Source organism: Taeniopygia guttata, chromosome 2 (genome assembly GCF_048771995.1).
Source record: "Taeniopygia guttata chromosome 2, bTaeGut7.mat, whole genome shotgun sequence".
Lineage (NCBI taxonomy): Eukaryota > Metazoa > Chordata > Aves > Passeriformes > Estrildidae > Taeniopygia > Taeniopygia guttata.
Window position 1 is genome coordinate 829,411 of NC_133026.1, and position 23,495 is coordinate 852,905.

Here is a 23,495-nt window from a genome sequence, read left to right on the forward strand (position 1 = left end):
GATTTCTCTTTCTGATTTAAAGAAAAATCAGAAAAAAAAACCAAAAATAAGCAAAACCCACTGAAAAACTTTTAAAAACCCCTTTTGCACCATGATGCTTAACCAGCCATTCATGTTAATTTTCACTTTACACACAAAATACTCAATAATAAAGTTTTTGACATAGAAATGAAACCCTGGTTTAAAGAAATGCAAAACTTAATGGTAGTCCCAGTACAGCCAAGACTAATACAGATTAATTACTTAGGGAAAAAAAAAAATCAGATTTAAATAAATAATCCTGTAGGGTCAGAATTTCAACCAGCTCTAGAGCCTTAAGAATTCTAGACCTGGATATGAAATAATTAATGTAGAACTAATTATTAAATAATGAGTAACAGGAGGACTCGGAGTTGGGAGAAGTGGGGAAGAGTTGACTTAATTAATTAAGATTCTAATATATTTATCAAAGATTTTCATTTTTGATTGTACAGATTTAAGACTCGGTAAAAATTCAAGTTTTTAAGTTCCTTAAAAGACTTCTTTTAAAGCTTATGAAGATGTTGATTTTTTCAGTATCTCAAATATTAGCAAATGACGGGCTGCAGGAGCAGCTGGATTTTAGGGATACGCACTTGATGTGAGGGTGGGACAGCGGCTCTGTGCGCTCCGGTGCTCCCGGCCGGAATTCCCGGTGCTCTCCGGCCGCGATTCCCGGTGCTTCCCGGCCGTGATTCCCGGTGCTCCCCGGCCGGAATTCCCGGTGTTCCCCGGCCGCGATTCCCGGTGTCTCTATGGCTGAAATTCCCGGTGTCCCCACGGCCGCTATCCCCGGCGTTCCCCGGCTGTGATTCCCGGTGCTCCCTGGCCGCAATTCCCTATGTCCCCATGGCCGTTATCCCCGGTGTCCCTATGGCTGGAATTCCCGGTGTTCCCCGGCCGTGATTCCCGGTGTCCCTATGGCTGGAATTCCCGGTGTCCCCATGGCCGCTATCCCCGGTGCCCCTCAGCCGCTATCCCCGGTGTCCCCATGGCCGGAATTCCCAGCGCTCCCCATGGCCGCGATTCCCGGTGTCCCCATGGCCGCGATTCCCGGTGTTCCGCGGCCGGAATTCCCGGTGTCCCCAGGGCCGCTATCCCCGGTGCCCTCGGCCGCTGTCCCCGGTGTCCCCAGGGCCGCTATTCCCGGTGCCCCACGGCCGCTATCCCCGGTGTCCCTATGGCTGGAATTCCCGGTGCCCCTCGGCCGCTATTCCCGGTGTTCCCCGTCCGCGATTCCCGGTGTCTCTATGGCTGAAATTCCCGGTATCCCTATGGCCGCTATCCCCGGTGCCCTCGGCCGCGATCCCCGGTGTCCCTATGTCTGGAATTCCCGGTACCCTCAGCCGCTATCCCCGGTGTCCCTATGGCTGGAATTCCCGGTGTCCCCATGGCCATGATTCCCGGTGCTCCCCGGTGCTCCCCAGCCGTGATTCCCAGTGCTTCCCGGCCGCTATCCCCGGTGTCCCCATGGCCGCGATTCCCGGTACCCTCGGCCGCTATCCCCGGTGTCCCCATGGCTGGAATTCCCGGTGCCGCCCGGCCGCGGAGCCCCGGGAGCGCTGCGGCTCCTTCTCCTTCTCCTTCTCCGTTCCTGTCCCGCTCCTCCCTCCCGGGCCGCTCTCGGTCCTCCCGCCGCCGGGGGGCGCTGCCGGCGCGGCCCCAGCGCGGCCCGCGGGCGCGGGGCGGCCCAAGATGGCGGCGCTGGGGCTGCTGCTGCAGGCGGCGGGGCCGCTGCGCCTCTGCCGCGGCCCCCGCGGGCCGTGCTCGGCTCCCCGCGGGCTCTGCTCGGCCCCGCGCGGGCCCGCCGAGCCCCGCCGGGACGAGGAGGACGAGGAGGAGCCCGAGGCGGCGCAGGGTGAGCGGCGGGCCGGCGCTCGGGGCCCCGCGCGGCGTTCGCGCAGCGGAAGGGAGGGGCGAGCCCGGGCCCGCGGCGGGGCGGGGGAGCCGCCACATCCCTCCCTCAGTCCCTCCCTTCTTCCCGCGGCTCCGCCGGGACCGGGATGCGCGGCCAGGGAGAGGAGCCGCCGAGCTGCGCAGGTACCGGGGGGAGCGCGGAGCTGCCGCGGGGCCGCCCCGCCGGCCCTTTGTCGGCCGCGGTTGGGTTTCCCCGGTGATTCCCCTCAAGGTCGCCGGGCCGGGCCTGGGCGGAACTCCGGCCGCCTCCCGCGGCTGACGCCAGAGGAGAATCCCCGCGGGGCTGCGGCGGAGAGCGGCCGGGCCGGGCGGCGCTCGCCGTGAGGGCCGTTCCCGCTCCCCGTGCCCGGGATCCCGCGGCTCCGGCGGGGCAGCCCCGGGCGGGTCCGGCGGGGCAGCCCCGGGCGGGTCCGGCGGGGCAGCCCCGGAAGGTTTTCCCCGGTTGGATGCCGGCGGTGCCGGTGGGAAGGGTGAATGTCCTCGGAGTTGTCGCTGCTGTAACAGAACGTTTAAAACTCGGGTTTGGTGTCATGTTTTCAATCGCTTTTTGGTGGATTCTGGAGCGTGGAGAACACTTGGAGCTTGCAGAGATGAGAGTGGTTTTGTGCCAGAGGTTGTGACTTGAAGCATTTTTCCCTACAAAAATCGCTGTTTTGGTTTCAGTTTTCTTTCACGGGCTGCGTTTTGAAAACGTGGAGTGTTATTGTATTTGAACTTTTTTTTCTCAGCCCTCATGCTTCTGTGTTTGGTGTTTTTTCCCCCATGCTTCAGCATTATTAAAGTTATTATTTTCTCAGTAATTTCTGGATTCTTTGGGTCTTGGTTCCATTTATCTTTCAGAAGCTACCGAGTTTTATCTTGGAGTTCAGAGTGGGATGGTGTTTCAGTTGTTACATTCAAGCTGTTCAACTAAGCAAATTACCTCCCTGCTAAAGCAAGTCCTGAACCACCCCAAACTATTGTTTAATGAGCTGCTTCAGGTGTTGCCTGAGAAAAGGAATAAACCAGGATTTTTTTCTCTCTTCTTTTGTACTTCATCCCGCATCACTTTTTTCTAACTTGTTTTCAGACAGTTGCTGAGTACTTTTATTTTTGGTCTTCAGTTCACTCATCCTCCCAGTTTGTATGATGGATTGACCATGGAAGGCTCTTGATCTTGAGATGGGAGTGTGGTGATACTGGAATTGTTTCCAGTAATGGATTTGTTTTGGATGAACAAATAAAAGCCCTCAGGGTCTAGTGAACCTGCCCTACCTGTCCAGCTGCTCCTTGAACACGTGCAGATGAGAAGTGTCATTTGAAAAACCTCTTTCTGAGGTTGGTTCTGAGCCCTCAGCTTTTGAGCTGATGTCTCATTAGCTGTGCTCATTTGGCTGCTTTGTTATTAGCCTTGGATGCAAATATGGAAAAATCCACTCAGACCCAGGCCAGCTTCAGAAAGTCACTGTTAGATCCCTGTTGTTATTGAGGCTTCAGGTTTTTGGCTCACACAGTGGGGTTTGGGAGCTCAGTCACTTCCCCCTCGTTCCTGAGGCTGAGGTGCCCCTGCCCTTGGGTTTGTTCTTCCTCTGTCATTGATGAAATTTGTCCTGTAGAACCACAGCAGAGTTTGGGCTGGAGCTCTGGATCCCCTCCTGGAGCAGGGCAGGTTCTGAGCAGCCCCCGAGGGGGAACTTGGCCACTGCTCCTTCTCCTCAGCTGGTCCCACTTGCTTTTGGAGGAGCCTGCTGGGTGATCCCTGAGCTCTCCTTCAGCCAGGCGTTTATTCTGTTTTATTCTGTGTGTGCTGAAAGGGGCCATGGTCAGGATTGCTGGGGATGGTTTCAAACCCCCCAAATTCCCCCAAAGCCGTGCTTTGGTGTACTCCAAGCTAAGCTGCCAGGTGGAACCTCCTGTGTTTCCCTCCATCTCTGCAGTGGAGCATGTCTGGGCTAATTCCTTGTGAAATGGATATTGTGGAGCCACGGGGCTTCTTTTCTTCCTTGGGGATTTTTGATGTCTTGGAAACACTTTTGGATTTATTACTTGAATTTATCATGTCTTGAGGATTTTTGTCTTTGACAGTTTGTCCTTGGTGCTCATTTGTTACTTTTCCAGGGAGCAGAATTGGAGAGAAACTGATGGATGTCCTCTGTCCTCCTTGAACAAGACTTTGGGCTGTTTTGTTTGTGCTCTGGTACCTGAGTGTTTCCACTCCTCATGTTTGTTGGGGTTTGGAGGAGGCTGGGGCACTCCAGTTTGGTGGTTTGTTGCTTTTGGGGTCTGGTTTTTGTGGTTTTCAGTGTAGCTTGGAATTACCCTGGACTTTCACAATCAAATTAAGCTAAAGCACTCACTGGCTTTGAGGAACTTTAATTAGCTAATTGGCTTCTTTGATAGCTCCACCCTGACTTGTCTGCTGTCCAAGACAGGCTTTTAATATTCCTTCATTATGTCAGAGCCATGGTTTGGGTGTCATGTGTGGCTGGGTTTGGGGAATATTGGGTTGTATTCCTTGTGCTCCCACTGACACAATTCCCACCCAAACATCCACCCTCAGCTGTGGCAGACCTGAGATGCTCCTTGGAGCAAGATGCTGAGAAATCCCATTTGGCAGGGAAGGGAACATTCTGCAGATCCAGTTCTGCAGTTGTTCCTGTAAAAGCTTCAAGGGAGGGATGGCTTCCTGCAGGATAAGATCCTTTCAGCTCTGGAACTGGGGCAGGAATGGGCTGAAGGTGATCCAGCAGCCCTTGGCACAGTCAGAACGTGGTGCTGAATGTGGCGTTGTCAGCTGAGGAGAAAACACTGCACCTTGTTGGGAATTCCAAGCCTGAGCTGTCACCAGAACTGGGCTTTGTTAGTCACAGATCCTATTTTCCTCTCTAGAGCAGATTAAATATTTAGTCTTCACTGAGGAGTCGCCTCAGAATGTGAGAAAGCGCCTTTGTTGTAAGTAATTGCACTAGGGGGGCATTAAAAAAAATGATTTGCACACCCCTTATCACAAAATTTCCCAGGTTATTGTTTGTGAAAGAGGAAACAACTGGAAGCCAAATCACCAGGCTGGTGCTGGAGATTTGCTTTTTGCTTTTCTTTTTAATTAGTGAATTGGATGGTGCATTTGGGAGTTGTGTTACTGCTCCTCCCTCCGTGTGTCCCAGCAATGTGGAATGGAATAGAACTGCAGAGTGCCAAAATCTTGGACACTTTTCCAGTTTTCCTGAGCAGGCCAAAGTCTGAATATAGTGGGACTTGCTTCAGTAGATAGAAATAGCACATCTGCTGTATAATTAGAGAAAATTGGCTTATAGTTTTTCATAAGGCTGAGACCATTTTCCTTCTCCCTTGGCCAATATATAGAAGGTAATTCATGGACAAATTGTGTTCATAAATCAGAGTAATTCCTGCAATTCCCCTGGAGCTATCCAAGGCTACTGAAAGCATTTCTCGAGATCCAGGTGGTTCTTCTATGGTTTGCAAGAAGCAGTTTCAAGACTGAGTGTCACCAGTGCATCTTCTGTGCTGAGCTGTGGACCAGGCTGCTGGGTTTGGGTTTGGCTGGAGAGGGTGATGGGATCAGCAATGGCTTTTTGTTCTCCTTAGCCAAATGTCCAAGGCCAGGCTGGATGGGCTTGGAGCAACCTGGGATAGGTGCCCCTGCCCATCTGTTAAATAAATGAATGCAAGATCTTCATGGATCTTTCCAACCCAAACCATTCTGGGATTACCTACAGTTCCTGTGTTTTTCACAACACCAACTCCAGAATCAGTTTCCAGCAGATCATGGTGGCACATCTTGGTGATGCTCAAGTGAGTGACTCTTGGCTCCTCCTTTCTCCTTGGATTTGGTGGCTCAGTTGGAAATTCTCGTTTCTGATGGTACCAGTGATCTCTGTGCTGGCTTCTGATTCATTGCTGAAACTCACTCTGGATTCCTGCAGGGGATGTAGAAACTCTCTAAGAGGGAATGCTCACCCCCAGGGTGGTGTGCAGGGAGGTTACCCAAGTCCTGACTGCCTAAGGGAGCGTGTGTGGGATGAGGCAGAGTGAGCTGTGCTTGCTGCTGCAGAGAGGAGATCCCATCCCTCTCCCTGTTCCCTTGTGCTGCTTTTGGTACCTGCAGGACTGGCTGATTTACCTGTGAGCCCAGCAAAAACGTGTGGGTTTCCTTTTCCTGCCTTGGCTTTCTGTGGGATTGGGGCTGCTCCCTGCACCTGCCTTAGTGGGAGTGTTAGAGCCTGGGAGAAGGGGGAGCTGCCCCCCTCCACAGTTGGAGCTGTGAGACCTCCCTGTCTGTGAGGTGTTGGAACATCCAGAATTGTTATCACATTGATCTGATCACGCTGGACCTGCTGCAAAAAAAAAGGCAGTGGGGCAGGTGAGAAAAGCTGGAGTTGGTCAGGGAGGAGACTGGGACAGGAGGTGGGTGTGACACGGCTTTGTGGGATTTTATTATTATTATTGTTATTATTATTTTAAATTAGTGATTTGATCTGACCGTGAACATCCCCTCCCTGCTGTACCCTGAGCAGCATTTCCCTGTGGGGCAGGGGCCAGTCCCACCTGCCCTCTGTCCTGCTGCCTCTGGGGCTGCTGTGTCTCCAGATCCTGTTGGCAAACTTCTTTCCAGGGGGTTCTCTGGGCAATTCAGTACTAAACCACATTCCCAGGCTCTAATCCAACCATCTCAGTCATTTCAGGAAGAAGTCCTCAGGCATTTTTTCTTGTTCCTACTGCTGGCTGGATCTAATGTGTACCTTGTGAGACCCTGGATTTAACCCATGGCTGGGGGGGACGTTGCAAACGCCCAAATCGTGCAAAGTTCTTACTGCTCAGCTGGGTTTTGATATTGAGGAGTGACACAAACAGAGCTGGTGGGGAAACAGCAGCGGCTCCATGCTGGTGACAGGGGCTGGACACCAGCCCAGGGGTGCCCGGGTGGGCAAGAGGCCCCAGTGTGGGCACAGCCCAGGGCAGGGATTGTCCCCTGTGCTGGCCCTGCTGAGGGACCCCCTGGAATCCTGGGGGCAGCTCTCAGCCCCTCCCAGCAGGGGAGCCCTGGAGGGGCTGCAGTGTCCAGGGAATGGGGCTGGGAAGGGGCTCAGCCTGGAGAAAAGGGGGATCAGGGGGGACCTTGTGGCTCTGCACAGCTCTGACAGGAGGGGACAGCCGGGGGAACAGGGACAGGAGGAGAGGGAACGGCCTCAGGCTGGGCCAGGGGAGGTCAGGGTGGACAGCAGCAGGAATTCACCCCTGGAAAGGGTGCTCAGGGCTTGGCAGGGGCTGCCCAGAGAGATTTGGAGTGCCCATCCCTGGAGGTGTCCCAGGAACACCTGGGCATGGCTCTCAGGGCTGGGGACAAGGTGAGCATTGGGCACAGGGTTGATTTGATGATCTGGAGGTCTTTCCCAACCTCAGGGACCCAGGAGCTCGCTGGTGCCTGGAGATGCTGCAGGTGAATCCTGGACCCTCTGCCTGCCCCCCGTCCTCCCCAGGACCAGTGCTGGAATGGGACTGCACAGCAATTGGGAGACATTTAGCTCCTCTTTGGTTTTTTTTCCAGATTCCAGAGACTTACTAAAGGAATTTCCACAGCCTAAAAACTTGCTCAACAGTGTGATTGGCCGAGCCCTGGGCATTTCCCATGCGAGGGACAAGCTGGTGTACATCCACACTAACGGGCCAAGGAAAAAGGTAATCCCATGCTCTGGAAGGGTGGGACACAGAGAGGGGGAAGGGAGCCACAGAACTGCTAATCCTGGACGTAGCTGCCTAGAGAAAATCATAGGAGAGTTTTAATTCCACTTAAAAGTTGTGTGATAATCTTTCAGACAAGAAATAGTCTCACTTCTTTATATTTTCCTGATCTTCGTGTGTTTTAAAGGTGTGTATATGCAGGTGCTGTTCCTCTTTTTTGTGTGGATATTTTTCTTTTAAATGAGTTGCTGTATCTGGCCTTTCTCAGCAGAAAGACACATAGTCTGTTGCTTAAATGTGCTTGAAGGTGTCCTTCTACCTTAGAAAATTATGATTTAAAAGGTTTATTGTAGCCCTTAGGACCCCTAGATTTGATTGTAAATTCCAATAGAACAAATTCTGAAGCCTAAAATGTCCAATTGTGACCAGAAAAGAGGAGTTTCTTTGTAATGGAGGGAGGCTTCTAATAGTACTTAAGAGCAGAATGAAATACAGCTTCTTTGTTTGTTAAATGAAGTGGAGGAGTCCCAAGCAAACAATTTTCCAGGTTCTTTGAGTTGTCACTGGGATGCCCGAGGCCCAAATCTGCTTCTGAGCTATGAACTGAGCAGGAATTCTCACCTAGTGGTGCTCCATGGCCAAGGCTGTGCCTCCTCCTGCCACACCAGCACTCATTCCAGAGCTGAAAGCCCTTTCCAGCTGAAGTTTAACTGTAACCTACATTCCAGGAAAAGACTCAGTTCTGATGGCTTAACATTTTCCAATAGCATTCTGTCTAAAGTTTCCCAGACAGTTTTTATTGCCACATCCTTTTTAAGCATCCCTGGATTTTTGGGGATACATTAGTAATGTTGCTTCAGAGTTCTTCATTATTTTTGTTTGTTTTTCTTGCTCTTTCTCAAGCAGTAGTGCAGTTTCCCAGCTTAAATTTTGGAATACCATAGCCAGTGCCTCATCCCTAAAATTTTGAATACCCCAGGCAGTGCCTCATCGCTTTAGTTTGTGTAATTGGTTCCCATTCCTGCCAGCACTTAAATAGATTAATGTGGAGAGTAACTTCAGATTGAAACAAAAAACTAAACCAGGAAAACGATAAAGGAGATAAAGGAGCCTTGGGAAAAAATGAGGGTTGGCTCACAATGAAAAAACAACCCAGCTGAGAGCCTGGAGAGCTCTTGTTGGATGTGAACAGGAGGCTTCTGAGCACTTGGCCTTCCTGAGACACCTTTTTTCCCAGCAGGTCTGTGCTTTCCAGGCTGTGCCCGAGGCAAAACCCATAGCAATTCCCTCCCTGAGCCAGGTGCAGGGGCAGGAAGGCAGCCAGCCAGGTGCTGGGGAGTCAGGAGCCTGTCTCCAGCCTTGGGGGATCCACTGCTGCCTTTCATCTGTGCTGCAGAAACAGGAGAGAATTCCCTGGGCATTTCCCTCTTGGAGCCTTGTGGCATCTGCAGGGCCAGGAGCTGAGCGAGCTCTTGATTTGGAGCACTTCTTTGAAGAGGACAGAGTTCAGCTCTCAGCATTCTTTGCCTCTGCAGGTTTTCTGTGCTCCCTGGCAGGAGCTGTGCTGGGGCTGTGGTTCTGCCAGGGCTTGTGTTGGGCTGGAGCTGGGTGCTCCTGTGCCTGGTGAGTGCTGGAGTGCCTGGGAGCTGAGGCAGTCCTGTGCTGCTTCCATTGCAGTGAGGAAGCAGCTGGGAAGGTGTTGGAGAGGGGATCTGCTCCAGGGCATGCTCTGGCTGCAGTGTGCAGAGGGACAGCCCTGGGATGGAATTGTTCCTGTAAATTCCTCCTGGCATTTATCCCTGGGAGCTGACACGCTGTGACACCACAGGCCATGCTGGACCTCAGCCCTGCAGCTCCTGTGGGGCTGTGGCACCTCTGTGCCCCGCTCAGCCTTTCCCTGCAGTGCTGCTGCCATGGAGCTTCCGTGAAGGGACCAAGACATTTGTTCAGTTTTCTTCTGTATTTCTGTCCTTAGCCTGGAGTGCAGTGATGTTTGCAGTGGGTGTGCTCTGGTGGAGGGGAGAGCTTGCCCTGGCTCACCCTGTGTTCTCCTTGCCTTTCAGAAAGTCACTCTCCATATAAAGTGGCCGAAGAATGTGGAAGTGGAGGGCTATGGGACCAAGAAGATCGATGCGGAGCGGCAGGCGGCGGCTGCAGCGTGTCAGCTCTTCAAGGTGAGCTCTGCTGCTGCCCAGCCCTGCCAGGCTCACCCTGCAGTGTGCAGCCAGCCTGGCCTGCTGATGGGAGCTTGCTCTTTGCCTGTGCACTCCCTTAGCTGGCCCCTCTGCTAGTCAGGGGTAGAGGGCCAAGACCTGCGTCTGAATCCATTTGAGCTCAAAATCCCACATGCCTCAGGTAGTCCTGGTCCTTGTTCCGTTTGTCCTGGACCTTCATCAGCTCCTTAGCCTCAGCATCTACAGTGAGTAGAGTTTCCCTCAGGTGGGTTTGCTGGTCACTAACTCCCACTCCTGCCAGTGCAGCTGGGTGTGTTTGCAGTTGTACAACATTCAGAGCCTCCTATTTCCTCTTCATCAAAGCCAGTGTGGCAATTACATGTAGTAATTTACTATTACGCCCCAGTTATGCTTTGTTTGGCACTTATTTATGGCTGGAAATGATGTGTGCACCCAGTATCAAACAGGCACAGGAAAACTATAAAGGTCACTCTTGAAGGTGTGAAAAAGATGCAGTTTTATCTCCAGCTCTGCCCCTGGTGGTTCTGTGTTACCTTGAGCAAGCGAGGCTGATTTTGGAGTTTCCTGTTGATCTATTCAGTGGGAACAGGGGTATCTCTGTGCTCAGGAGAGGATGCTGAGGATGCTCTGGCAATGAGACAGCTTTTGATTTGCTTGTTGATCAGAATGCTCTTTGAGGAAGTAGCCAGCCTTCAGAAATTCAGGAGGGCAGTGTGAAAACTCAGCTTCTTCAGCTGCTTAAGCTGATCCTTTAATTCTGTGATCAGCAAAATTTGCTTCGCTCGCTGACTTCATTGCACCTCAGTCAGCACTCACTGGGAATACATACTGGTTCATCCTCTCTAGTCCAGTTCCCTGCTTTCTTTGAGACCCTGGAAGTTTTCAAAGGAAGGAAAATACCCTACTGATACATTTTCCCCTAGTTTTTTGGAAATGGCTGAAGTGTACTTTAGAGCTTAAACCAAAACCCAACCACCTGAAACCACAGATTGAACATGCAATGCTTTCTTTGCCAGCTAAACTGGAACCTGGCAGAAGACCCCTGTGGTGGGAGGCCTTGTGTGATCACAGCTATAGAAGGAGCTACAAATGCTGTCCAAGAAAATTATTAATGTCTAATTAGTGCAGAGAGTGAATACAGAGGCTTTGAGTAGAGCAGCGAGCCAGGTGAACTTTGATGACTTAGGCACTCCCACAGCACAAAATAATACAGCTTTTTCTAATACAGGGCCATTAAGTCCATTAAATGGCCTAAAGTTGTAACATTTAATTTATTAAAATTAAAGCTAGAACTTATTGCAGCAGTGTGGTAATTCCAAAATGGTGTGTGCTGCACTCTGGATATGTCTGGAGCTTCCTGCAAGGTTCAGTCCTAAATGGTGACGGCAGGAAAGATTTTAATTACTGCAGGCTTCTTCAGAACCTGACTGGTTAGGGACATTTTCCTGCTGCTTGTACAAATAAGTGTTCCTGGCAGATGGAAGGAGATGAACCATTCCCTGAATTCTCACCCTGTATTATCCCAGATTATGCTACTTCAGACTAGCCTTCCCAAAAAGATGCATTTCCTACTTCAAGGGTGGTTTCAAAACTTGAGGGTGCTAAATACAGCCAAGAGTTTGTAAAAGGCCGGTAAATCCTGGCCCACCCATTCTGAGGAGCTGTGTGGGGCTGGGAGGGAGGGCAGGGACCCTGGGAGGGAGGGCAGGGACCAGACTGCCGCTGGGACAGAGCAGTGGGGGAAGCTCGGAGCTCCTGCAGGTGCCTTTCCTCGCTCTGCCTGTGGTGGGGAAGGGGGAGGCCGCTCCTGCCCCGCTGTCCCCAGCAGGGTGGGGGTTCCCAGAGCTGCCCCGTCTCTCTGCAGGGCTGGGGCTTGCTGGGCCCCCGAAATGAGCTCTTCGACGCAGCCAAGTACCGGCTGCTGGCCGACCAGCTGGGCTGTCCCGACGAGCGCTGGTGCTCCGAGGGCAAGTGGCGCTCCAAGTCCGGCCCCTCCCTCGCCGACCTGTCCACCTGCTGGCGCCGCATGGAGCCCGACGACGCCATCCAGCCCATGGAGCAGGGCAGGATGCCCAAAGCCATGAGGAGGGAGGAGCTGGAGGAAGGGGAGCTGGAGGAGGGGGAGCTGGAGGAGGGGGAGCTGGAGGAAGAGGCCATCGATGTCTCGGACTACCTGCCCATGGCACACCAGGACGCCCGGACCCCCGGCAGAGACGCCAGGTGGGTCTGAGTGGGAATGCTGAGCCAGGGCAGAAGGAAGGGAGGGTTTTCCTGTAGCTGGAGAGGCCTGGAGATGGGCCAAAGGAATAGTGGGGCAGCCTGGTCTTGTACCTGGCTGCCATCCAGGGAATGCTTAGACTTCTTCCCTGCAGCTCTGCCCTGTCGAGAGACTGCTGCCCGTCTTGTTACCTGCCTGATTCTTCTGTGCCTAAAGACATTTCCATCCCCAGAAACGGTTCATGTGCCTAAAGACACCAGATTTTGACCACCCTGGTTTTGAGGGCAGTGTTAAATCTGTTCTCTTCCATCCCCATAGCTGCCTGGGAAGTACAAATCTTGGATTTTTACTAGGCAGCAGGAGCAAGATCTGTAAGATGTGGTGTGGTTTTTAAATTCAGAATTATGTATTAATTAAATCTGTCTCGATCTGTTGATGCCATCTGGTTTGCAGCCTTGGTGTAAAGGTTTGATTCCTCTGTAATAGGTGGCTTTGCTGGGCTGGGTGGTTGTGGCTGACAGATTTTAGTAGCAAGGGACAGCTGGACTCTGCCCATTACCAGAATTACCTGGGCTTCAACTGAGCTTTCAGAGCTCAGTAGCACTCCTGGAGTGAGGCAGGTCTGAGCACAAGTGGGCATTTGTACATCCAACTCTCCTCATGTCCCACGCAGCCGAGGAGGGAGTTCCATTGAAATGACAGACGACAACACTGCCATCCGTGCCCTGACGCAGTTCCCGCTTCCCAAAAACCTCCTGGCCCAAGTGATTCAGATTGCAACCTCTTCCTCCACGGTCAAGGTAAGATGCTGTCTGACCCCTGCCAGGGAGGAAGCTCAGGGGCTCCACCTGGAATCATTTTGGATGCTTTCTTTGGGCAGCAGAACTGGGGAGAGGAGGGAGGTTAAAACTAGGCCTAGAGAAATCAGTGTGAGCAGCAAAGGAAAGACTTCGTGGTCAGAACTGGAGGGAATGTCGTAATAGAACCCTGAGGAATACTGCTCCTGAGGCCAGGGCAGTGCAGGATCTGCTATCTGAATGAAGGAGGTATTTTCTAAGGTTTCCTTTCCCCATATACCTGCAAGAAGTACAAGTTTGTGTTGCTGGGAGCAATGTGTAACTTCTGTGCTGACAGAATCTTTCCACAGCTCCATTCTTGCCCGTATCCGGTGATCCTCCTTCCCGGGATGTGTCACCCACCTCCCAGAGCTTGTGTGCTCAGCAGGAAGGAGCTGAGCTCCACCCTGAGGCTCTCAGGATGTTCCCCACAGCTGTCTGCTCTCACTTTGGCTTAGACAGCGCCTTGTGAACTGGGGATTCAGTGCAGTAACCTTCTAGTGCTTCATTTAAAAAAATCCAACAAGTCCAGCAAAAAAATCCATGGTGACAGGTCAGAGAGGCCACACAAGGAGTGACTGAGGCCACTGGGTTGGTTCAGCTGAAGCAGAGCAGACTGAGGGCAGAGCTTAGCAGGGGCTGCAGCTCCTCCCAAGGGACAGCTCCAATCTCTGCTCCCTGTGACAGGGACAGGACCCAACGGAGGGTCAGGCTGGAGCTCGGGGAAAGGCTCTTCCCCAGAGGGTGCTGGCACTGCCCAGGCTCCCCAAGGAACAGGCACAGCCTCGAGGCTGCCAGAGCTCCAGGAGCGTTTGGACACGCTCCCAGGCACAGGATGGGGTTGTTGGGGTGTCTGTGCAGGGCCAGGGCAGGGGCTGGGTGGTCCCTGCTGTCCCATGAGCCTGGTGCTGTCGTTGTTGCAGGAGTACATGCAGTTCCGCACCGTGGGCACCAAGACCAAGATCTGCAAGCTCACGCTGCGCTGGCCCTGCCCCATGACCTTCGCTGCCAAGGGCCGGCGCAAGGTGGAGGCCGAGAACAAGGCAGCAGCTCTGGCCTGTCAGAAGCTGAAGGTGAGTGCCCCTGGCTGCTGCATCCTGTGGGGATGTGCCTGTGGGATGCTGGAAACTTCCTGAACTTTGACTTGTGTAATGAGCTAATGCTTAATAAACATCTATTTGCAAACGCTGGGACTCACAGCATGCCAGAACCACAGCAAGGGACTCAGCAAGAGGATTTTGCAGTCATGGCTGCTGTTCCTCTAATGGGTCTGTTTGAGAACTTGCAGGTGTAGTATCAGGGCAGGTGGTTGGTTCTGGTGTGTGTGGTCCTCCAGAGCTGGAGTGGGATCGTGTCTGGTTTCTTGCTGTGGCAAGAAAAGCAGGAATTGATGGGTTTGGGATGGTAAGCAGTTGGCCTATGCAAACATGGGATCCAAGTGCTCTGTATCCCAGCCCTTGGTGTGAGCAGCCTCAGACCTGATGGTGTGGTTTGCCTGTTCCCTGCAGAGCCTTGGCCTGGTGGACAAGAACAACAACCCCCTGAGCCATGCCATGTACAACATGACTTCCCTGCGGGAGCTGGGCGAGAACCAGAGGAAGCCCTGCCACATCAAAGTCCCTGAGGCCACCCTGCGCAAGATTGAGAACTACCTGAACCACGTAAGGCTCAGCCCCCTGAGGATCCCCTTTGCCTGATCCCCTTTCACTTCAGGAATTGGATGTGTTTGCAAGTTGCCTGTCACAATGTTGAGGGAATTCATGGTTTGATTGTTGTCACAAAACCTGATCACTCTTTGCTGCCTTTTCTGGGCAGTGGCCTTCCCTTTTGAAATACCTGGGGGTTCTTAAGGTTGAATCCAGAAGATGTGAATGATTAAAAGTTCAACAACTTTTAATCCCATTAACATCTGGGCCAATGCTTTGATTTGTATTCTAGACAATTCCTGACCTCTTGCTCCTTGTAGTTCTTCCTGTGGGATGTGGGACTTCAGTTTTTTCTTTTGCCAAGACAGAATATTTCTGGCTTAGCCAAAAGCTTGTCTTTTGCCTAAGTTATGTGTCTGGGTGGTGGTGTAACTTGATAGTTTCCTAAAGTTGTCTTTGGGGGGCTGTTGCATTGCAGAGCTGAAGTTACTGGTCTGTGCCTGTCAGTTCAGGCAGCAGCACTAATATCTCTCCTAAAACAGGGAATGCAGCAGGGAGCACACAGGGGGCAGCCCAGATTAGTTCTCACTTAAATAACCTCAGCCCATGACTGAGTTACCCAAGATCTGAGGGCACCTTGGCAGAGCCTTGGCCAAGCCAGACTGGCTGAGTCTGTTCCAGGCACTTGTTCCTTTCTGTCCTTCATGGGACCAGTACTAACCTTGCTGTCCTTGCCTGCTTCCTGCCCCTCTCCCAGTATCCCGTGGACATCAGGGAGTCCAGGCCCCGGATTGCCGACGACATGATGAACCTGACCAAGGAATCCGGAGCCATCAGCGACGCCATCACGGGGAAGACCTACATCCCCATGCTGGAAGCAGAGGAAGTGCGCCTCAGCCAGAACCTGCTGGCCCTCTGGAAAAGGAGAGGAGCCTCCTGGCAGGAGAGCCACCCGCTGCCAGTAGACCCTCACAAGGACACCATCCTGTCGGCCATCGAGCAGAACCCCGTGGTGGTGATCGCGGGAGACACGGGCTGCGGGAAGACCACGCGGATCCCGCAGCTGCTGCTGGAACACTACATCCTGGAGGGCCGCGGCGCGCGCTGCAACGTGGTCATCACCCAGCCCCGCCGCATCAGCGCCATCTCGGTCGCCCAGCGCGTGGCGCAGGAGCTGGGGCCCAACATGAGGAAGAACGTGGGCTACCAGGTGCGGCTTGAGAGCAAACCCCCTGCCCGGGGAGGGGCCCTGCTCTTCTGCACCGTGGGCATCCTGCTCAGGAAGCTGCAGGGCAACCCCAGCCTGGAGGGCGTCAGCCACGTCGTGGTGGACGAGGTGCACGAGCGAGACGTGAACACGGATTTCCTGCTCATCCTGCTCAAAGGCATCCAGAAGCTGAACCCTGACCTGCGCCTGGTGCTCATGAGCGCCACGGGGGACAACCAGCGCTTCTCCCACTACTTTGGGGATTGCCCCGTGGTCAAGGTGCCGGGCTTCATGTACCCGGTGAAGGAATACTACCTGGAGGAGATCCTGGCCAAGCTGGGCCGGCACCGGCACCGGCACTACGAGATCAAGGTGGGTGTGCAGCCAGGGGGAAGCCGTCCCCTTGGATGGGGCACTGGCTTCTGCCTGTCAGCAGGGGGACAGTTCGGGCCTGGGACTGCTCCTGCTTCCCTGTGGTTGTTGCACACTGCTTGCTTAGCCTTAACTCCATGCCAGTCCTCATGAGGTGAAGTCAGCTTAGCAGAACCTCAGAGTATTTTGATTAAATTATGCATAAAGTTGACTTCGCGTTGGGGTCAAGTTGCTTTTGTCTCCCTTTAATGGGAAGTTTGATGTTTGAGTAGGCTGAGAGCTCATTGCTGTGTGTTCACAGACACAGAGTTTAATGTTTGCACACCGTTGGCAAGCCTGGCCCAGGAGTGGGATGGTTGTAGCTTGCAGCACTGTTACCTCAGTGCTCACTGTCCTGCATGACTGAATTCCCTGATTGCTGGTTTCTGCAGCTGGTCTGACCCCCTGGAAAATGCCCTCCAGACATGTGCAGTGCTCTGGGTAATCCTACACCAGTGCTGGGTCATGGAGTCACACACTCACAGAGGTTAGCCAACATCTCTAGATGTTTTCTGGTCCAACCAGCTGGTCTGGAGTCTGTCAGCCCATTTTTCCAGCCTGGAGAGATCCCTCCCTGTGGCTGAGCAAGTGTCTGGAGTATCAGCCACTTCTCCCAGTCCTGGATCATCAGCAAACTCGCTTGGGCTATCCCATTGCCTCCAGGACATTCTTCCTGTTTCAGTTGTGGTAGGGATTTTATGTGAGCTTTAGTAGTCTGTTCCAAATTCCTGAGAGCTACAGAAGCTCCTGCTCAGAGCCTGATGGATTTGAACTCCACATTTGTCCACAAAAATCTTGTGGGAATTGTGTTACTTGTGAGGTGCTGTTGAGCAGAGGCGCACAGATCCGGACAGTGGGAAGGGACTGTGCGTTCTCTCTGCGCAGCAGGGAAACTGGCGGCACTTGTGACCAGAGCAGGCTCTAGATGGAGCCCAGAGCAGGCTCCTGGCTCCCAGGCCTGGGCAGGCTGTCCAAGTGAGGCGTTTGCTGCCTGCAGAAGGTGCTTTGGAGTGCCCCTGTGCTGTGCTGACACCTCCTGACCCCCCCTGTCCTGTCCTACCCAGCAATCCGACGATGAGTGCGTCCTTGACCTTGACCTGATCACCGACCTCGTGCTGCAGATCGATGCCCACGGAGAGCCAGGTGGGTCCTACCTTGCCCCAAGCTCTTCCTTCTGCTGGGGGGAGAGAAGGGGAAGCCCTCCAGAGCCTTTGCAGAGACACCACAGCAAGGGATGCTGAGCCTCTCATGCAAGGGCTCCTTGATTTCCTGCTGATCCAAGTGGTCGTGAGCCATGGGGCACGAGCAAATTCTGAGTCTTCAGCTGAGGCAGGGTTTGACTCCTCAGTGTCCTGACAGCTGTTCCAAGACTTGTTTTTGCTCCAGCACTGGGAGCCTTGTGCTGCCTAATTACCTTTTCTATTGGAGCCTCATCCCTGTCAAATACCCTTGCCTGGAAGGTGATGTGTTTGGGAGGAAGGCAGGCCTCTCAGGTGACTTCAAGAGATTTAAGTGTTTCAGAGCTCATGGGTATTCACTGTCCAACTCCAGGTAGTCTGGTAGCTTTCTGCCCTGGAAACATGTGTCTCTAGCTAGGGAAAAGCACTTGGATGTAGAGGCTGTGTGTTCTTAACTGCTGGTGTGTTCCAGGTGGGATCCTGTGCTTCCTCCCTGGCTGGCAGGAGATCAAAGGGGTGCAGCAGCGGCTGCTGGAGATGCTGGGCTCGCAGAACAGCCGCTACCTCGTCTTGCCAGGTGAGAGGGCAGGGCCAGCCCCTTCCCAGGATTCGGGAGAATCTGGGACAGTTGGCTTGATGTGCCCCTTCAGCTTTGCTCTGCTACAGAGCTGGTGAGCTTTGATGTCCCAGCTGTGCAATGGTGTGTGGTAAGGGTGAGTAACTCCTCCTAGCAGAGGCTGAGTAACTCCTTTGTGTGATCAAAGAGAGTGGCTTCCCATTTGCCTCCAGCAATTTGGAATTAGGCAAGGGAAAACAGCTCAGTTCTGCACTGCTGTGGCTGCACGCTGAGCCTGCCCAGAAGAGATCTCAGGACCTGTTCCTTGGGGTGCAGGTGGACTCCGGAGCTCAGCTTTGATCAGTGAATTTAACATTCCTTGCCCCAGGAGGAATTTTACAACAAAAGCCAGCTTGGCTCTGCAAAGCTCTTAAGGGTTTTGGCATTTTTTGTTTGTTTTTTAGCAGCTCTGCCTATTCAGTGTCAAAGCAGGCCAGGCAGGAGCAGAGCCTTGAGCAGCTGGGCTGTTAATGAGTGCAGGTGTAGTTTGGTGCAAAGTGCTTGCTCCTCTCTTCCCTGCCGTGCTCTGCCAGGAATTCCTGCATGGTGCTGAGCTGTGGCAGGAAAAGCTGGGATACAGGACAGCCACGGACCCTCACTGAGAGCATATAGACAGAGCAGGCCCATGTGGCAGTGAGAATCCCTGCCCCAGGGGACTTCAGAGGAGGGGCAGCTGCAGGACTGGACTGTGGGAGGCTCTGTGGATTATATATATATATATATCCCTGTGGGATTTCTGCCAGGGATGTTCCTGGGGTGCCACCAGGCTCTGGGACAGGAGGTGAGCAGAGCTCGTGCTGCTGCTGAGCCACGGGTTGAAGCAACTGAAATGAGGCCTTCCCAAGTGACTTGTGGCTGGCAGGGAGATTTTTCCTGGGGTCTGGAAGCTGCTGGCTGTGCCCACTGGCAGCTGGCATCCCCATTCCTGTGAGAGGTGACGGTACAAGGAACAGCTCAGCTGGGCGGGCCTGACTCTGCTTTGGTTTCCCAGTGCACTCCAACATCCCCATGATGGACCAGCAGAACATCTTCCAGAGGCCTCCACCGGGCGTCAGGAAGATCGTCCTGGCCACCAACATCGCGGAGACCTCCATCACCATCAACGACATCGTGCACGTGGTGGACAGCGGCACGCACAAGGAGGAGCGCTACGACCTCAAGACCAAGGTACTGCTGCCCTGCTGCCTCTGACTCGTTTAGGACCCTCTGGAGCAGAGGGCTGTGGTCACAGGAACACTGGAGGTGCCATTAATGGGATGATGGAGCTGCTTCCCATTTGGCCCCTGGGGCACAGGCGTTGTGTTGTCTGGGGAGAGTGCTTGACTCCTCAATCAGTGTTTGCTGTGTCCAAGCTCTGGGCCAGGCTCCCCATCAGATTCTGAGTTTTTTCAAACAAATTTAAGTCAAATCCTCCTCCCTTCCCAGCTCTGCTTCACCATAGAACGCCAGTAGCTTTTCTCTTTGCTTTCAGCCTTTTTCAGTGATTTCATCAAAAAGCTCTTGCTGTCTCTCGCAGGGCAGCCCGACCTGTTAGATCCTGCTCTTGTTCCCAGCTCTCCTGGCCCAATCTCTGTTCCTCAGCTTTCCAAGGGGGATCTGCTGCCCCCAGGCCCATTCCTGGCAGTGCTGGGCCCTGAGCCTGGGAAGGCTCGTTTGTACACCTTTGCAACAAAGTGAAGGCAACTGTGCTACTGTTGCTGTTGGGAAAAGGGATTCGGCAACTTCCCTCTGCCCCTGTTCTAGAACACATCTCCGAGGGCCATTCACACCTTGGAACAGTTCTGGGCTGGTTTAAACCCAGCCCTTTGGTATTTGCCCAGTCTTTCCCAGTTCAGAATGCAGACCCCAGGCAGGGCTGGGATCAGGAGCCCTGGGATGGGACAGGGATGGGTGTCCAGCAGGTGGCATCTGGTCCCATCCACGCACCCAGAGCTGCTGCTGGACAGAGACTGGCACTGCACGAGGCAGGAGAGTGGGAAAGGCTTCCCTGGCCCTTTGGGAGCATTCATCACTCACGAGAGTCTGAGTTCTCTTGGCTGGGAGGAAAGATGGCAGAGGGAGGGACTTTGGATATGGACCTGGAGTGACAGGACAAAGGGAATGGCTTCCACTGCCAGAGGGCAGGGTTGGATGGGATATGGGAAGGAATTGTTGGCTGTGAGGGTGGGGAGGGGCTGGAATGGATTTCCCAGAGGAGCTGTGGCTGCCCCTGGATCCCTGGCAGTGCCCAAGGCCCGGTTGGACAGGGCTGGAGCAGTCTGGGACAGTGCAAGTGTCCCTGCCGTGGCACTGGGTGGGCTTTAAGGTCCCTTCCAGCCCCAAACAGTCTGGGGTTCTGTGGTTTGAGCAGGCCAGAGCTGCGGGAGCACTCACCCTGCCGCTGTCCCCGCAGGTGTCCTGCCTGGAGACCGTGTGGGTGTCCAAGTCCAACGTGGTGCAGCGGCGCGGGCGCGCCGGGCGCTGCCAGTCGGGCTTTGCCTACCACCTGTTCCCGCGCAGCCGCCTGGACAAGATGCCCACGTACCAGGTGCCCGAGATCCTGCGCACGCCCCTGGAGAACCTGGTGGTGCAGGCCAAGATCCACATGCCAGAGAAAACGGTGAGCACGGCACTGGCTGCGGGACTCGGGGGTTTGTGCAGCCCCAGGGACAGGAGCGGGAAGAGCCCAAGGGCTGATTGCTTGAGTTCCTGCTTGGCTAAACATACTGCTGTCCTGGGAAGTTCAGACCAGGAAACGGAGATCCCTGAGATCACAGAGTGTGTCTGGAAGCTTGAAGGAATGGAGAGGGATGAGCTCATATCCCTGGAGGCAAACAAAGAGGGAATTGTGCTGCAGTCTGGGTTCCCGAGAGCTCTCACACCTGTATGGGAAACAGGCTCACTTTTTCCCTTTTCCCTTCCCCTGCTGTGTTGCAGGCAGTTGAATTTCTCTCCAAGGCTCTGGACAGCCCTGACATTAAAGCTGTGGATGAAGCTGTGATCTTGCTGCAGGAGATTGGTGAGGCAATCCTGTGTCCTGCAAACGTTTGCTGTTCTCAGCATGGGAATGGGACTTGGCACAGGCTGCTGTGGGGCAGACTGGGCAGGATTGTCCCTGGATGGGGATAGCAGTTGACAGTGACTTTCCCAAACCACCTGCCCTGTGCTGTTTTATTTCCCACATTGCTTTGCTTAAAAATCGGGGATAGTTTCCCAAGGTTAAAAAAATAAAGGTGAGGCAACAGAAAGAAGGGAAGTGGTGATCTGGAGTTCAGAGATGGGTGAGAGAAGGAAGGGAATTGGTGATCTGGAATCAGAGGCGGGTGACAGAAGGAAGGGAATTGGTGATCTGGAATCAGAGGCGGGTGACAGAAGGAAGGGAATTGGTGACCTGGAATCAGAGGTGGGTGACAGAAGGAAGGGAAGTGGTGATCTGGAATCAGAGGTGGGTGACAGAAGGAAGGGAATTGGTGATCTGGAATCAGAGGTGGGTGACAGAAGGAAGGGAATTGGTGATCTGGAGTTGAGGCCTGGGCCCTGTGGATGGTCCTGTGGCTGTGACAGCTGTTTCTTTGTCCTGAGCTCAGTTAGACCTGGGGGTTCTGGGTGCTTACTGCAGGCCCCTGTCCGTGTGCCTCTTCTGGAGGTCACCCCACATCTTCCCAACCCTGGCAGTTCCCCAGTCCCCTGTTTTGGCTGCACTGGGAGCTGATGGGTGTGCCACACGGGTGGCTCTCCTGCAGGAGTGCTGGACCAGCGGGAAGCCCTGACCACTCTGGGCAAACGCCTGGCCCAGATCTCCACGGACCCCCGGCTGGCCAAGGCCATCGTCCTGGCCTCCATCTACCGCTGCCTCCACCCGCTGCTGGTCATCGTGTCGTGCCTGACGCGGGACCCCTTCAGCAGCAGCCTGCAGAACCGCGCCGAGGTGGACAAGGTGAGCAGCCCCCCGGCGCAGGCGGGGAGCAGGGCCCGGGGCTGCCCGAGGCTCAGCTGTGTCCCTGTCCCAGGCCAAGGCCGTGCTGAGCCGGGAGAGCGGCAGTGACCACCTGGCCTTCGTGCGGGCGGTGGCGGGCTGGGAGGAGGTGCTGCGGCGCAGGGACAGCCGTGCCCGGGACAACTACCTGCAGGACTACTACCTGTACGGGCCCAGCCTGCGCTTCATCAACGGTGAGCTCAGAGCCGTCCTACCCTCCCCTGGCCCCGGGCACTGCTGCACGGGCAGGGATATGGCACCAACGGGCTGTGCTGGGCCGGTGATCGCGGGACCGGGCAGGGTCTGGCTTTGGCCCGGGACAGATCTCCTGTCCCAGCCCAGACTGGTGCTGCCTGCCCTGCTGAGGTGACTCGTTCCTTGGGGGGAAGGAGAGGGTGAATCTCATCCCTGGGGCTGTCTCCTCCCTCCAGGCCTTGTCAAGCAGTTCTCTGAGAACCTCTATGAAGCCTTCCTGGTGTCATCCCCTTCCGACTGTACCATGCCCTCGTCCGTGTGTAACCAGTACAGTGAGGAGGAGGAACTGGTCAAGGGCGTCCTCATGGCTGGGCTCTACCCCAACCTCATCCAGGTACTGGCACTGCCATCGCTCTGCGGGGATGGCTGTCACAGCAGGTGGCACTGGGGAGTGCTGAGGTGCCAGAGAAGCTTCTGCTCTCTTGGGAGTGAGTGTCAAGCCAGCTGCCCTGCCCTGGGCTCCAGCCTGCACTCCAGTGCTGTCCTTGAGCCCCACTCACGAGGAGTGGCCACCTCAGCTTGTGTGGGTCCGTGTTTAGGTTCTTATCACTGGGTTTGGGAGCCACTGAAGTGGCATTTTTCTCCTGTTTGCTGCCTGAGGTGGCATCTTCCTCCCGCTGTTGTCTGTGATGGCACTGGGTGACGGCCAGGTGTGATCACCCCAGGAACGCGCTCCACTAACCCACGGAGCTCTGGGAGTGGAGGGGTCATTGCCCTCCCCCTGTCAGAGGGGTGGCTGTGGCTGTCAGGTGTGTGACAGTCCCCTCCCGTGGCAGGTGAGACAAGGCAAGGTGACGCGCCAGGGGAAGTTCAAGCCCAACAGTTACGCGTACCGGACCAAGGCCGGCACAGTGCTGCTGCACAAGTCCACCATCAACAGGTGGGTGATCGGGGAGGGGATCCCACAGGCCGTGGCCGTGCCTGGGCCTGGCTGGGCTGACAGAGCTGCTCCTGCAGGGAGGCATCCAAGCTCTACAGCCGCTGGCTCACCTACTTCATGGCCGTCAAGTCCAACGGCGGCGTCTTTGTGCGCGACTCGTCGCAGGTGCACCCGCTGGCTGTGCTGCTCATGACCGACACCGACATCCACGTGCGAGGTGAGTGCTCCAGCTGCTCCCTGGCCCCAATTCCTGCTTCCCGAGGCTCTCGGGCTGGGTGCACATTGCTGCAGCGGGGCCACGGAGGTGATGGTTTGTGAGCTGTTCCCAGCTGCTGCTCTGCAGGGAGACAAAGCAGCCCCGGCAGGCTGGGCCTTAGGGCTGTGCCTGATCATCCTGGGGCAAGGAGCTGAGCTGGCAGGATCCCATTAGTCCCTGGGGACGTGTGTGTTCAGCCTGTGGGGTTTTGGCACTGCTGCAGTCGGT

At 54.5% G+C, this 23,495-nt stretch overlaps 1 protein-coding gene across 3 annotated transcripts in view; it reads left to right on the forward strand.

Annotated features, from left to right (window-relative positions):
• DHX30 (DExH-box helicase 30) overlaps positions 1-23,495 on the forward strand; it is a 31,061-nt gene that overhangs the window by 5,638 nt on the left and 1,928 nt on the right. The window contains exons 1-18 of one of the 3 annotated variants that reach the window (XM_030266893.4): positions 1,684-1,876; positions 7,481-7,611; positions 9,678-9,788; positions 11,674-12,029; positions 12,701-12,827; positions 13,787-13,936; positions 14,372-14,524; positions 15,267-16,088; positions 17,192-17,270; positions 17,778-17,882; positions 18,913-19,088; positions 20,314-20,520; positions 20,838-20,919; positions 21,644-21,837; positions 21,911-22,070; positions 22,308-22,465; positions 22,908-23,011; positions 23,089-23,228. In XM_030266893.4, coding sequence (XP_030122753.4) covers positions 1,714-1,876; positions 7,481-7,611; positions 9,678-9,788; positions 11,674-12,029; positions 12,701-12,827; positions 13,787-13,936; positions 14,372-14,524; positions 15,267-16,088; positions 17,192-17,270; positions 17,778-17,882; positions 18,913-19,088; positions 20,314-20,520; positions 20,838-20,919; positions 21,644-21,837; positions 21,911-22,070; positions 22,308-22,465; positions 22,908-23,011; positions 23,089-23,228 — 3,418 coding nt within the window. In that variant the 5' untranslated portion in view covers positions 1,684-1,713. Of the gene's footprint in view, positions 1-1,683; positions 1,877-1,916; positions 2,059-7,480; positions 7,612-9,677; positions 9,789-11,673; positions 12,030-12,700; positions 12,828-13,786; positions 13,937-14,371; positions 14,525-15,266; positions 16,089-17,191; positions 17,271-17,777; positions 17,883-18,912; positions 19,089-20,313; positions 20,521-20,837; positions 20,920-21,643; positions 21,838-21,910; positions 22,071-22,307; positions 22,466-22,907; positions 23,012-23,088; positions 23,229-23,495 lie in introns of those variants that run through there. The other 2 variants (XM_030266894.4, XM_030266895.4) reach the window with 2 other exon arrangements.